Source organism: Homalodisca vitripennis, unplaced genomic scaffold (genome assembly GCF_021130785.1).
Source record: "Homalodisca vitripennis isolate AUS2020 unplaced genomic scaffold, UT_GWSS_2.1 ScUCBcl_7449;HRSCAF=15142, whole genome shotgun sequence".
In the NCBI taxonomy this organism is placed as follows: domain Eukaryota; kingdom Metazoa; phylum Arthropoda; class Insecta; order Hemiptera; family Cicadellidae; genus Homalodisca; species Homalodisca vitripennis.
In genome coordinates this window covers 5,352-18,623 of record NW_025783562.1, presented here as the reverse complement: position 1 = coordinate 18,623, position 13,272 = coordinate 5,352, and the positions used below count along the sequence as shown (strand labels likewise).

General features: G+C 31.2%; 1 protein-coding gene across 1 annotated transcript; it reads right to left on the bottom strand.

The window, feature by feature from the left end:
* Positions 1–334: 334 nt before the first annotated feature.
* Positions 335–7,371, bottom strand: LOC124374177 (2',5'-phosphodiesterase 12-like). Its single transcript, XM_046832437.1, has 3 exons — positions 6,941–7,371; positions 3,056–3,195; positions 335–471 (listed from the first exon to the last, which is right to left on the bottom strand). Exons 1-3 carry the CDS (start codon positions 7,369–7,371, stop codon positions 335–337), a joined length of 708 nt encoding a protein of 235 aa, XP_046688393.1.
* Positions 7,372–13,272: the final 5,901 nt, after the last annotated feature.

The window sequence follows — 13,272 nt, the reverse complement described above, 5'->3', positions numbered from 1 at the left end:
CCAAGCTATATGAGAAAGTAGTAAACCATCAATTATACAAATACCTAGAAAAAAATAGTCTGATTACTGGATGTCAACATGGCTTTAGAAAAAATTACTCAACTGACACGGCACTTACCAACCTTGCAGAGGAAGTTTACAGTGCTTTGGATGGATCACAGTCTACAGTGGCAGTGTGCTGTGATTTATCAAAGGCATTTGATTGTGTAGATCATGATATCTTAATGAAGAAATTAGAATTATATGGAGTGGAGGGCACATCTTTAAATTGATTTAAGTCATATATTACAGGGAGAAAACAAAAAACAACTTTAGTATCAGACTATAAAAAGTATCATTCAGAGTATGAAAATGTAGTGTCAGGAGTTCCGCAAGGATCGATCTTAGGACCATTACTATTTACATTGTATACAAATGATCTACCACAAGACATAGACACGAAATTAGTCTTATATGCTGATGACACCACAGCTATAATCAAGGAGGAGAAAAACTTACATGTAATGAAATTATTAGTAGAACAAACTATAGTTAAATTAGAAGAATGGTTTAAAGTTAATGGAATGATTCTGAATACTACAAAAACAAATATTATTCACTTCAAAAACAGACAGCAAAGAGAAGAAATGTTTACAGTCACAATAGATAAAGAACAAATAAATAGCTGCAAAAATGTAAAACTATTGGGAGTTTGTTTTGATGAGCATATGACATGGACAGGACAAATACAAAACTTATGTAAAAAAACTCAATTCTATTTGTTTTAATATGAGCTGTGTTACACACATTACAAGTTTAAAAACAAAGATGACCCTATACTATGGCTATTTTTACTCAATTATGAAGTTTGGAATTACATTGTGGGGCTCAGTAGAGATAACAGAAAAAGTGTTAAAAATCCAAAAAAAGATTATAAGAATAATGACATTCTCATCCAGAAGAAGTTCTTGATAAGAAAAATATAAGAAACTGAAGATTCTTACTGTCCCTTGTGTGTACATGTATGAAGTACTGAGTCAAGTTCATGAAAACTTGAACTGGTTTTCTAAAGAGAAAAAAACTATTCATCAACACAATACTAGAAATACCAATTTGTTAATATATCCTGTACACACCACAGCCATATTTGAAAACAGTTTGTATTATATGGGTATTAAACTTTACAAAAAATTGCCTAACAATTTCAAACAAATGCCACAAGTTGAATTCTTAGATAGAATAAAAAGTATGTTTGTCAAAAAGGCTTATTACAAGATTTCCGAATTTCTAAATGACAAAAACATAATAATCTAGTTATGAAGATTAAGTGTTTTCTCCTAAAAAACTTAATTTAATATAATACAAAATTCAATAATTGATCTCCATTTTGTTGTTTGAATATTGTTATATTGTTACCAATTTTATTGTTTGATTTGTTAATGGTTTTATTAATTTTATTGTTTTACTTGTTAATTGTTTTAGTAATTTATTGTTTTATTCATTAATTATTTAACTAATTTTATTGTTTTATTTGTTAATTAGTTTAATGAATGATTGTTATTACATTATGGTGTACTACAATTTTAATTATCTGACTCACTCAGGAATGCTTTACAAAATAAATGTTTGACATAGGTTTTAATACTGTTAATTAGTTTATAGTTAATTTATTCATAGCTGAAAATGTTAATACTGTTATTTATAATAGAGCTTATTTATTTGTTAGCAAATCATTTTAGCTAGAATCTTGTTAAAATCTATTAGTACTAACGATGGGAGACCGAAAAAAGGGAAGGAAATTTCTGACTATGTCATCTGTCTTACCAGCATAGCTGGATCTTTGTAAGATGTAATATGACAATAAACATTCATTCATTCATTCTAAATAACATTGTATTTTCAGACGAGGCTACATTCATGTTAAATGGCAATGTAAAAAAACACAACAGCCGTTACTGGACTGATAGTAATAAGCACTGGATGATAGAAGGTCACACGCAACACCCACAAAAGTTGAATGTCTGGGCCGGCATATTACGTAGAAGAATTGTGGGGCCGTTTTTTATCAACGGAACTTTAGACGGAGTTTCCTACCTTGACATGCTCAGAAACCGTATAATATCAGCTCTTGGAAATGTTGTTGGTGAAAACTTGGCTCAAATCTGATTTCAACAAGACGGAGCACCCGCGCACTACAGGAATATTGTAAGGGATTACTTAAATGTTATGTTCCCTCAAAGATGGATTGGAAGGAGAGGTGCCATTGAATGGCCCGCTCGTTCCCCCGACTTAACTCCTTTGGATTTCTTTTTCTGGGGTTATCTTAAAGATAGGGTGTATAAAAGAAAACCACGGGATTTGGAAGAATTGAGGAACAGGATCTTAGAAGAAAGTGGTTGTTTGGAACGTGAGGAAACAGGACTACAACACGCTGTGGAGGCCTTTTATCACCGATTAGCTCACTGTCAAACAACAGAAGGCCGGGACACTTCGAGCATATGTTGTGAAAAGGCTCTCTGTACGTAGTAATCTTTTAATGACTAAATCATTGCAAATAATGAAACTTATTATTCTACAACAACAATTAATTGTAAACAGTTTTGGGTTAGTAAAGTTAAAATCAAAAAGCTCATCAGTGTATTTTTTACAATAACCTAAGTTGCAAACTCTAGCCATCTTTGAACGGCTGTCATTTTTGACTCGGTTATCCGTTTGAGGTCGGGTTTGCGGCTCTGTACTCTGCTAATAAAGACCTTTTATTTACCTACCTATGCTTACATTTAAGATTTTCTTCTGACTCCTAGCGGGCCGCTCCCCTGAGGAAGTAGCGGATCACTGAATATGTGATAAAATAGATTTTTATGTCCAGTAACTTTGTGTAAGGTTCTGTAGCTCTATTTTAAATATTTTGAAAAATATTTAACCAACTCGGGACTTTTTGAACACCCTGTACACTATACATTAAATTGTAATACTTATATTATTGTATTATTCATTTTCTTATACTGTACTAAATTTTGCTTAAATTGAAGTATGGCTATACACTGAAAATTACATTGCTGTCAGAAATACTCACCGAGTAACTCTTTCAAGATCAACTGCTTTCTGTAGTCAATATTCAGAGCATATGTGGGACAGTAGCCGAAGAGCTCACTTTGAGCGAAACTCGTGGAAGAGTAAACATCTGCGAGTATATTATATGACACAACCCGAAATCTGGAGACGAAAAAACATATGTAATTACTGATAATTACATCAATACATTCTACATCACAAAATGTTACAATTAAACCTACAAATAGGATAAACTTTTGACTTTATTGTATTTGTCTGAAAGTTATGAATGAAACCACATAACAAACAACATTTCAACAAGACTTTTATTTTTCATTATATTTTTTTATTATTTTCTGATTGTTTAATGTACACCTGCAATAACATTGAATAAACTGTTTGGCTCAAGTTCAGAATATTTTGATTCTTTAAATACCTGACTCTCATTATTATGATTGATTTAGTAAATAAAAACTGTATGTGGTAAAATAAATATCTAACTGATTTTTAAAATAATCGGGAGCATGAAAGCAAATAACTCATTGAATTACATTACTCATTGAAGAAACATTACACTTTGGATTTGTTTTACATTCTGCATTTTATTTTACAACTTAACCTTTAACCATCAGCCACTCAGTGCCACTGTCTTCCGAGAAGCGCCGTTGGGAGGTAAGCGTGTTTTGAATGTTTTCATTTAGAAACTTAATCCACATTCATTTATTAAGATAAATTTATAATATTTCTTTTGTTTTGTAGTAAATTAATCCTGAAAGTGCTGACTATACTCACTTATAGTGCTTACACGTTTTTAGAAATTTTACAAGCATATTTTGAAAGTAAATTATAACTACATAAAATTTAACAGTTAAAAGTTATTAACTGTTATTTGAAAACTATGTTTTTGTTTCCTTTTTTCACATTTAGCACAGTATAGTAATTTCAACCACATTCCAAATCCAATCCAAATTATACAAAATAAAGACAAATTTATTACAAATACAAAAAATATATATCTTGCACATTTTACAATTTTTGAAAAAAAGCACAGGAATTCTTTTTTTCTGCTGGAAAACTCTAAAAGACAGGCAAAGTAAAACAAATAATATATATAATATCTTGCACATTTTACTTTTTCGAAAAAAAGCACAAGGTTCTTTTTATCTGCTGGAAAACTCTAAAAGTCTGGCAAAGTCAAACAAATAATTCAACGGATGAGTTTTAAAACTAGAAAAAAAATAAAGATAGCATGTGGATAAATTAATAGTGCTGTTTTCCTAGTTTATTACTGTATAAAATACATTGAGAAATATCATAAATTGGATGACAAACATTAAGTAAAAAATACCTTATAAATAGGAATATAACTCTTTATCTAATTCTCTCCCTTCCCTATATATATATACACACATCACACAAGCCCACACTGCTGGCCAAGGGCATTTTGGTTTAGCCTTTCTCATGTGATCTGAGGTCGAATTTAGCTTGTTATATCTCCCACACCAGATTCCCCCTCAGTCCCCTAGATTGTTGGACTATTTGAGATATAACCTAAAAGTTCAAACATCGATGGCCAGGGGCGTTTCCATTGAATTTCTGTTATTATTTAGGCTTTGTAACCTTTTACATCTATTGTACTAGTATACTATACATTTATTTTCTTATTTTAAGATGTAATTTGACTAAAAGTGTGCAGTGGCTAAAGTAAATAATTACCAACATTTTAGCAACCTAACCAAACCAGCTTTCTTTGCATTTCCAATATTGGGGAGACTGTAATAAGCAGTCTACACTCGTTATTCGATCGTATTATTGAACTATTCAATATATTATCCAAATTCGTTATTATATATTAATCGTACAAAACGAGAATTATAATACATTTACAACAAGAATAATACATTATAATTTTTAATTAAATAATTTTAACAGTAACATTACAAAAATAACAAAACTAACTATGGCTTAGACCTACACATTAGAAATACGCTACAATATTTATAGATTGTGCGGATAGCAATGAGAAACCGCTTTTGTGAAGGCAAGGGCCAAACCCATGTATATCTAGAAATTTATCCACATAATTTCCTCATATTCATCGTCATTTTCAAATTCTCAAATTAGTTACTTCTTGCTGTTTATTGTTTACATGACAAATTTCTGTAACTAATAAGTAGGAGTATGGTTTGTTAAATAAATTGTAATATTAAATTATTCATTCGGATAAAAACAATCAAAGGAATTGATAAAAACAACCGAATAAAGAGTGTAGGCTGCTTATTAAAGTCTACCCCCAACATTTATTATGTGCTTTTTTTCTCTTTTCACAACCTTACTTTGCAACATATTGGAGTAGGATCGGAATTGACATTGATATGTACAATAAGTATAAAGATGAATAAGAGTTTAGACCTGATATTCAGACTTTCAATTATACTCAAGAGTAATAGCCTATGGGTAGGGTTACGATAAACGGACCCGGTTTTTTATATTGAAACTGCAATTGATATTACTTAATCATAACCATCAATATAATCAATCGATAGTGATTAATTATTTTGAACAACTTAAATAATCAACAGCTGTAAACACTTTCAAATAATACACGTAAGGTAATATTTCAATTTTACATAAGTAACATTTGATTATTAAAAATGGCAGTCAATTTTAGAAAACTACACGACACTGCTTTGAAAGATGATAAGACATGTTTTACGTGGCTTCAACATGTTGGACTCGTACCGAAAAACACACTATATGAAATTTGTGGGAAAGAAACTTGGAACTGTAACTGTGAGAGGAGCAAATATGGTCGTCTTCAGTGTTCCTAATTTTGGTTATAATAATTTGTGGTAATTCTAAGCAATATATGGGTCAACCTCGATTTTTCTCATATTACAATATAATGTTCCAATAGTCAATTAGAAAAGGAAAATGACTAGAATTTCTTGCCGGAAAACAGTTATAGGGAGCAGGCAACTCATATTACAATATAATGTTCCAATAGTCAATTAGAAAAGGAAATGACTAGAATTTCTATTTGGAAAGCAGTTATAGGGAGCAGGCAAACCGCGAGAATTACATATTAGTGATCAGGGGCACTGACGTGATCTGTGCTTCAAATTTGGAAACTACTCGAGTTAATTTTTTTTTCTAAAAGAGCAAGCAGCGCGAAGCGCTGCGCAGCGGGCAAGCATCGTGCGTGATCTTCGTCTATACTGAATTGATTCAGGCCAAAGGAATGACACAGATTCCTTTACCAGATTTTTTACGGAGATTTTGTATTGGGCGTATTATATTGGTTTACTTTGCTTTCCAGCATGTAATTATGTGTTTCAAATTGTTTTACATACATTACCTACATTATATTGTAATATGTAATAACAATTTATCAGAAATTTTTAATAAAAAAAAGGATCACGCACGATGCTTGCCCGCTGCTCAGCGCTTCGCGCTGCTTGCTCTTTTAGAAAAAAAAATTAACTCGAGTAGTTCCAAATTTGAAGCCCAGATCACGTCAGTGCCCCTGATCACTAATAGGTAACTCTAAGCAATATATGACCGTCTGGCGGTTGCCTGCTCCCTATAACTGCTTTCCGGCAAGAAATTCTAGTCATTTCCTTTTCTAATTGACTATTGGAACATTATATTGTAATATGAGAAAAATCGAGGTTGACCCATATATTGCTTAGAATTACCTAATTTGTTTCATCACTGTAAATATTAAATTCATATTTTAATTTAAAGCATATGATTGTTATTGAGGACTATAGATACTTTTATATCAACTGACAGTCTAGGATTTGAGATGTGAATATTAGGTATCGATGATTACATTCTTTGATATAAAAAACCGGGTCCACTTATCGTATCCTACCTTAACCTATTATTAAAAATCATAAGTTACCTCTGATGACTTGAACTTTGACGTGTGTACGCATGACGATTCTCAAATGGACAATAACCAGGTCCAGCTTCAACAACGGTGTTAGTTTCGCACAAGACAGGAGGACCAATAGCAGTAGCATTCTTAGGAGTGCACTCTAATCTCAATTTATGACCAATGTCAGCAGTAGCAGGAATATAAACAAAACTTTCTCCAACAACTGGCCAGTTGTTCAAGTCTTCCTTATTACTGGATTTCTGTGATGGGGATGAAACTTTATCAACACTTTTGTTTCTTGACTTCATCCAAATGAATGATGATAAAGATTTGTCTGTGTATTTTGTCTCAAAGCAATTTGTGTATACTGGGAACCCTGCCATTATACTTGTGGGAAGAGTCATCTGATCAATCCAAGGTGAATTAATAGCAACATTGTAATCTATTCCCATCATGGTTTAGTTTTAAAGATCCTAAAGGGTACTTGTTTGTAAAAAACACATCCTTACACAATTCAGAGTCAGGAACTGTATCTTCACCAGAAAATAGTTGAACAACGACGTTGGCAACTTTTTTGTCTTCATCATTTTGTTCTTTCTTTCGTTTTTTCTTCAACTTTATATCAACAATTTTTTTCAAGATTTACAGTTACTCGTGCCAAAAAACACTGAATTGTTTCCTCTGAGCGTCTTTCAAAATTAAACTGTCTGTTGACATTAACAGATTCATTTATATATTGGAAGCTAACTTTAAATTTATCAGATCCAGTAATTAAGTGAACATATGCTGTTTTTGATCCAGACATATTAGGTTTATTCTTGTGGATGAACCTGAAAGTCATCAAAATTTTGTAAACATCTGAATCATTAGCAAAGTACTTAAATCTGAGAAATACCATTTCAAGAGTCACTAAGAAGAATCTTATTCTTATAGGTAATTAGATCTGCGTTAATCAATCTTGTATTATAAACAAATAAAAAAAACTTTTAAAAAGTAAAAATATTTCAATGTATAGCAACACAAATAGTGCGTTATAACCTAAAACTCCACTACATAATATAATAAGATTCACTTAATTACAAATATCTCATAATTTAGGTGTAATCTAGATAACATATAATAGCAGTGCACTTCAGAACTTGAAAACACTTCATATGAGCTATCAAAAAGTATTTTAGAAAACAACAAGTTCCTTCAAATTTAAATAAAGTAAACACGTTACCTCCACTAACCACTACACCACAATGATGGAGGACAGGACAGCCGACCCGACAGAACAGACGACGAGAGACCACACTACCTTGACGTACTTTTTTCTTCGTGTTGTAGTAACTAGTTTTGGCTTGACATAAAGTCATGATGCCTTCAAATTTACATTAGCAATTCATTATGAATTAAGCGTAATCATTAAACATGAAATTAATGCTTCGTTCTAATAACCTTTTCTACGTAGGCAATGTACTTTACAGGAACTTTGAAAGCGTATTTACGTTGTAATAATTTCAAACTCAACATCTCTTTATTCCGAAAACAATTACATATTAAGTACATGTAATGTCATTGGTTTCCTTTACATTAGCTATTTATACTCTAGTAGTTTGATAGGTACTTGGTCTTCCGATCATATGTTAATTTGGTTATTTAAACGCATATGTGACAGAAGCGACCAAGTACAATATAATTGATCGTAAAAAGTAAGCGCTCTGTGGTGTAGTGGAAGCACATTCGCCTGAGAAGTGACAGATCCGGGTTCGTGTCCTTTGCGGAGCAAGTACGTTTTGTGATTCCAATGTTTATTGAAATACATAACATAATCTGATTTCTAAGAATTGCCGTATAAAAATCTAGAAATCTGTTATAATTAATTGATGAACAATGGTACCAGATTACTTGTTGCGTGGTTGAGTTAGATAATAAGGTATTTTATTTTAATTAATTTCATTATTTTTGATAGTGTTCTATTTTTGTTTGTATAGTTAATTTAGTAAGTTCATTGTTTGTAGAGATGTGCTAAAAATAGGTTACTCCGCAGTTACCGCTACAAGTACTCTCAACAACCGGTTACAAATATTGGTTACAGAGTACTCGTCAGTTACAATGTACTCAGAAGTTACAAAGAATTCATCAGTTACTAAGTATTCCAGAGTTCCCCCGTTACAGCGATTCACCAATTACACATGCACATGAGTACAGGTGAAGGTGGGATATTATGTTACCCTTTTATTAGAGTTACTTATGACAGTACTAATATTATGAGGTTCATTTCTAAATATTACATACAAAAACACAATATAAATATAATAACACGGAACCAACTGTAACAATAATATCAACAGGAGCAATAATAATAAAATTGTATAATTAAAAAATCTTTAATTTCACTTGAACATAAAATACATTTAATAAAATAATTCAAACTACCTATTTTATCGAATGATGCAGGATAAAAATTATCAATAAAAAGTTAATAATTGTAGACTGCAGGGATTATTATCGTATTCGTAGAGACATAGAGTAACTACACTTAAACGCTGCCACTTACATCTAAAAGTTACTAGTTCTAATTACTTGAAGTAACTGTAACTTTAACATTAAACGTGATGGGAGACTAAAGTACGTAACTGTAAACGGAGACTGAAGTTTTAATAACGGTTACTTTTTGGATAAATATATAACTGGTACAAAGTAACCGCTACAGGAGTGTCGTCACAATCTTTAGTATATTGAGTTTTGTGAAGTTTAACTTTGGTAGCTTTGTTTTCATCTGTTAGTCGTGTGACGTGCATGAGCTAAACGAGGAGTGAACTAAATTAATTAATTTTAGTCACTATCACCTCATTGTTTTTGCCTTTCCGGCATCAATATTGGGTAACTTCAGTTCAGTTCGTGCTACTTAGATTAGTCTTGTGGTAAGAGAACTGTATAATCATTATCTATTTTACTCTTTGGCGGGAAATAACAGTTTAGCATATTTTATTTTGAATTTTTCTAATGTCACATTGGTTTTGACTTTTGACTACATCTGAAACTTTAGCTTAGTAAGCTTATTTCTTGTGAAATCAGTTGTTAAAAAACAAGTAACTATTAAGTTCTACCTTCTAATAATTGAAAAATTCTTTCAACGGTAGGACATAGACGCATGGTAGGACATAGACGCATAGACGTAAGCTTCATAAATATTACGTCAGATATGAGTGTTCTAAAAACAATCAAATATTTACATTTACACAACAAAATGTCTTAATGTTTACTAAAATTTAGACTAATAACAATATTCAATAGGGGTGGAGTATGATATGTGGACATGTTTTTTATAACAAAGCTATTCAGTAATTATACACATGATATAGGCATAATAAACCAATACTATGTAGTTAATTTGAACAATAACCAACATCACCTTAACCAACTGTAAATACAATATAAGTGTTGTTAATAAAAACTTTAGAAAACTAAATAAAATAGCATTGAAAGATGATAATGTGATTTTGTAAGTTTCAAGATGTTTGTTTTTTTAACAGGTTTTCTTTATTTTTAATATAACTTTTTCCTATCATCTGTCCAAATGTCCTGTTTACTTTTTATGGTTCTTTTATTATTTTATGTAATTATATAAAGATAGCTTTTTATTTAATATTTTAGATATGTTTGATATTGATTGACAGTTCGGTTTATTCGATAAAACTGTATCGAATGACTACACTAAGCCATATAAAACCAGATCTATTTATCGTACTCTGCTCTGCAATAGGCCTGTATCATTAAAACATGTTTATGATTATGATTATAAAATATGGCATCTTTTCATGTATCTCATTACAGATAAAGAGTAATGTTAAGAACAATAACTAAGTCCTTCAAAATGTCAAGCAGTGCAAACAATTTTGAATAGCAGTGTAAAATTAACAAAATTAATCCTTATTAAAGCTGCTGTCTACCAGAACAGAATTACATTGGTTATATTGGCTTCTAAACGCGTTGTAACAAAATCTACAACCCGAGGTCCTACCGTATCAAATCATCCAGTGGTCTGAACCTTGACCTCTCATATATTGATGTTTTTTTTTATATCGAAAATTGTACCTGTTAAGACTAGTACTATTTTGATTTTTGAGTGACATACTTATAAAAAGGCCACAAAAAAGGTTGGTTTTGGTCATGTCTTATCCATTTTCTAAACCAATTTAGCTAAATACATATTGAAATTAAAATCAAATTTGTTTTTTTTCCATTTTGAATGTGCTGTAATTTAATGTATCACAACCATTTTTCTAACATTTTGAAAGTTTTAAAATCTTCCCAAAAACTTTTTGAAGACCCAAATTATGTTCCTTTCAATATTGTGGAAAAACTGAAATAACTGACTACATACAACCAAAATTTCAGAATGGGACAGAAAATAGAATCTTATTTTAAAAAATATTTTGCTACTGGAGTACATACCGGTTTGGTGTGAACTATTATTGCTATGTATGCTTAATAAAGTAGGCTACTGTGTTCCGCAATTAGTCAAGTGTGAAATTTACGTCCCTTAGCCAGTTAGGGTTTTACAAATTTTTACTTTGAGTAAACCATTTAAATTTACATAGAAAAACATTTTTAGGTATTTAATATTACTTTTAATATTAAATAGTATTTTTATTTAATATTAAATAAAAATGCTAACTTTGGAACCTTTAAAAGCTTACATATTGCAATACACATTACTCTTATGGCATACTATAAAATTGAATTTATTGAACCTTTTACACTGATTATAACTATCTCTAATATTTATTTCATAAAAATTGTGTGTAAAAATTTTTCTAAGATATTTTTCCAAAACAAGAAATGATGATGTCATCTTTTCAAGACTTGAGGTGTAAACTCTTCCTGTTGCTGTTGATGTGCAAGGACGTAGTCAGTGAGGGAGTCCAAGGGGTCCAGACCCCCCAAATTGTTGTTGTTCTCAACAAAGAAATGGGTCAAGAACTTTTTATAAAGAACAAAATGGGGCCTTACTCTCTGTTCACTGCAGGAAAAATCCAGGTCCAGTTTTCAGGACCCCCTCAAAATCTTTCCCTGGCTATGTTTTTGTTGATGTGTTTACTTTTTACATAAATAATGTTACCTGATATCTCTTGGTTGTGGTTAGAAGAACGAATAAGATGGATCTTTTTAGAGGAAAATATTTTCTCCATACTTGTTATTTTTTTTGTCTCAATGCATCCCTGTCACCATTAGTTTTCATATCCTATATTGTATTACTTTAGAGCACGTGTGAGAAATACTTACACTTATGGGCTTATTCTTCAGCAGATTAAAAATTTGTTTATGTAGGTTTTGCTTATGGTTACTCATCCTCTGGGTGGCTAAAAAAAAATAGACAGAATCGTCTGATGAGTCAAGATATGACATGCAGATAGTGACGCTCTAGTTGAAAACCAGGAAAAGATAAACCCAGAAGTTTTCCAGGAAATGACTCTGCAATCCAACAGCCTATTTTGAACATTTTAACTTCAAAACTTATTTTGTTCACATTGTTATTTTTCTAATGTCACATATTTGACCCAGTGTAGATTTCCCACTGCTCAAAGCTAGTCTTTGAGTTTACTTTTTTGTAACCTTGAAAAGTTGCTGTGTTGCATTTTCTTGCATCTCTGCTACATCTTGAAATTGGTATCCTTTTTGCTAACATTTTATTTAGGACAAAAATGTCAAGTAATTTTCAAGACTTGAGATCTTGTGCAGCCTTTATTTCTACAAGTACTTTAAATCTTACTTAAAGCACTGATCTTGAACAGCCTTTAACAAATTAAACTATTTTGTTTTTTTTTGTCAGTAGACCACACAGACCAAAGAAATAAGTAGACTGGAGATTTTCATGTAAGAGCCATTACAGAACTTGAAACCGAACCACAACCCCTTATTAATTATTTATTGAGTCTGTTGATAACATTATCATCACCTGATTCATCATGAAAAGTTTTTCTTTTTTTTGTCCTTTTAGATTCTAGATCATAGGCGGTAGCCTTATTTTTGTACAGCTCAATGCTCTTTGTCTCATAATGATCTCGTAAACCTTGAACATATTCTTTGAGGGATCTGTGATATAAACTGTAAATTAACTCTAAGGTCTGTGTTAATGTTTTAACATAGTGTTCCTTGACTGCACTCTGTGAAAGTAAAAATTTCTTACATTTGTCAATGAAATTGGAAATACAAGCTGTAAATGCTATTTTGATAACTATAGTTGTAATGGGTTTTGTAAATTAAAATACTTGATACCATATCAAAACTGTTGAAGGAGAAATTATACTATAATGATACATTTTTTTCTGAACAAATGTGTGTAATGGTAAGTTAATAATAAGAGT

Bases quoted from the DNA above. Each gene is read 5' to 3' on its own strand.
- LOC124374177 (XM_046832437.1), bottom strand. From the start codon at position 7,371: ATGATGGGAATAGATTACAATGTTGCTATTAATTCACCTTGGATTGAT. The intron at 3,196-6,940 runs GTAACTTATGAT...TTTCGTCTCCAG, and splicing joins CAAAGTTCAAGTCATCAGAG to ATTTCGGGTTGTGTCATATA. The intron at 472-3,055 runs GTGAGTATTTCT...CCTTGATTATAG, and splicing joins GATCTTGAAAGAGTTACTCG to CTGTGGTGTCATCAGCATAT.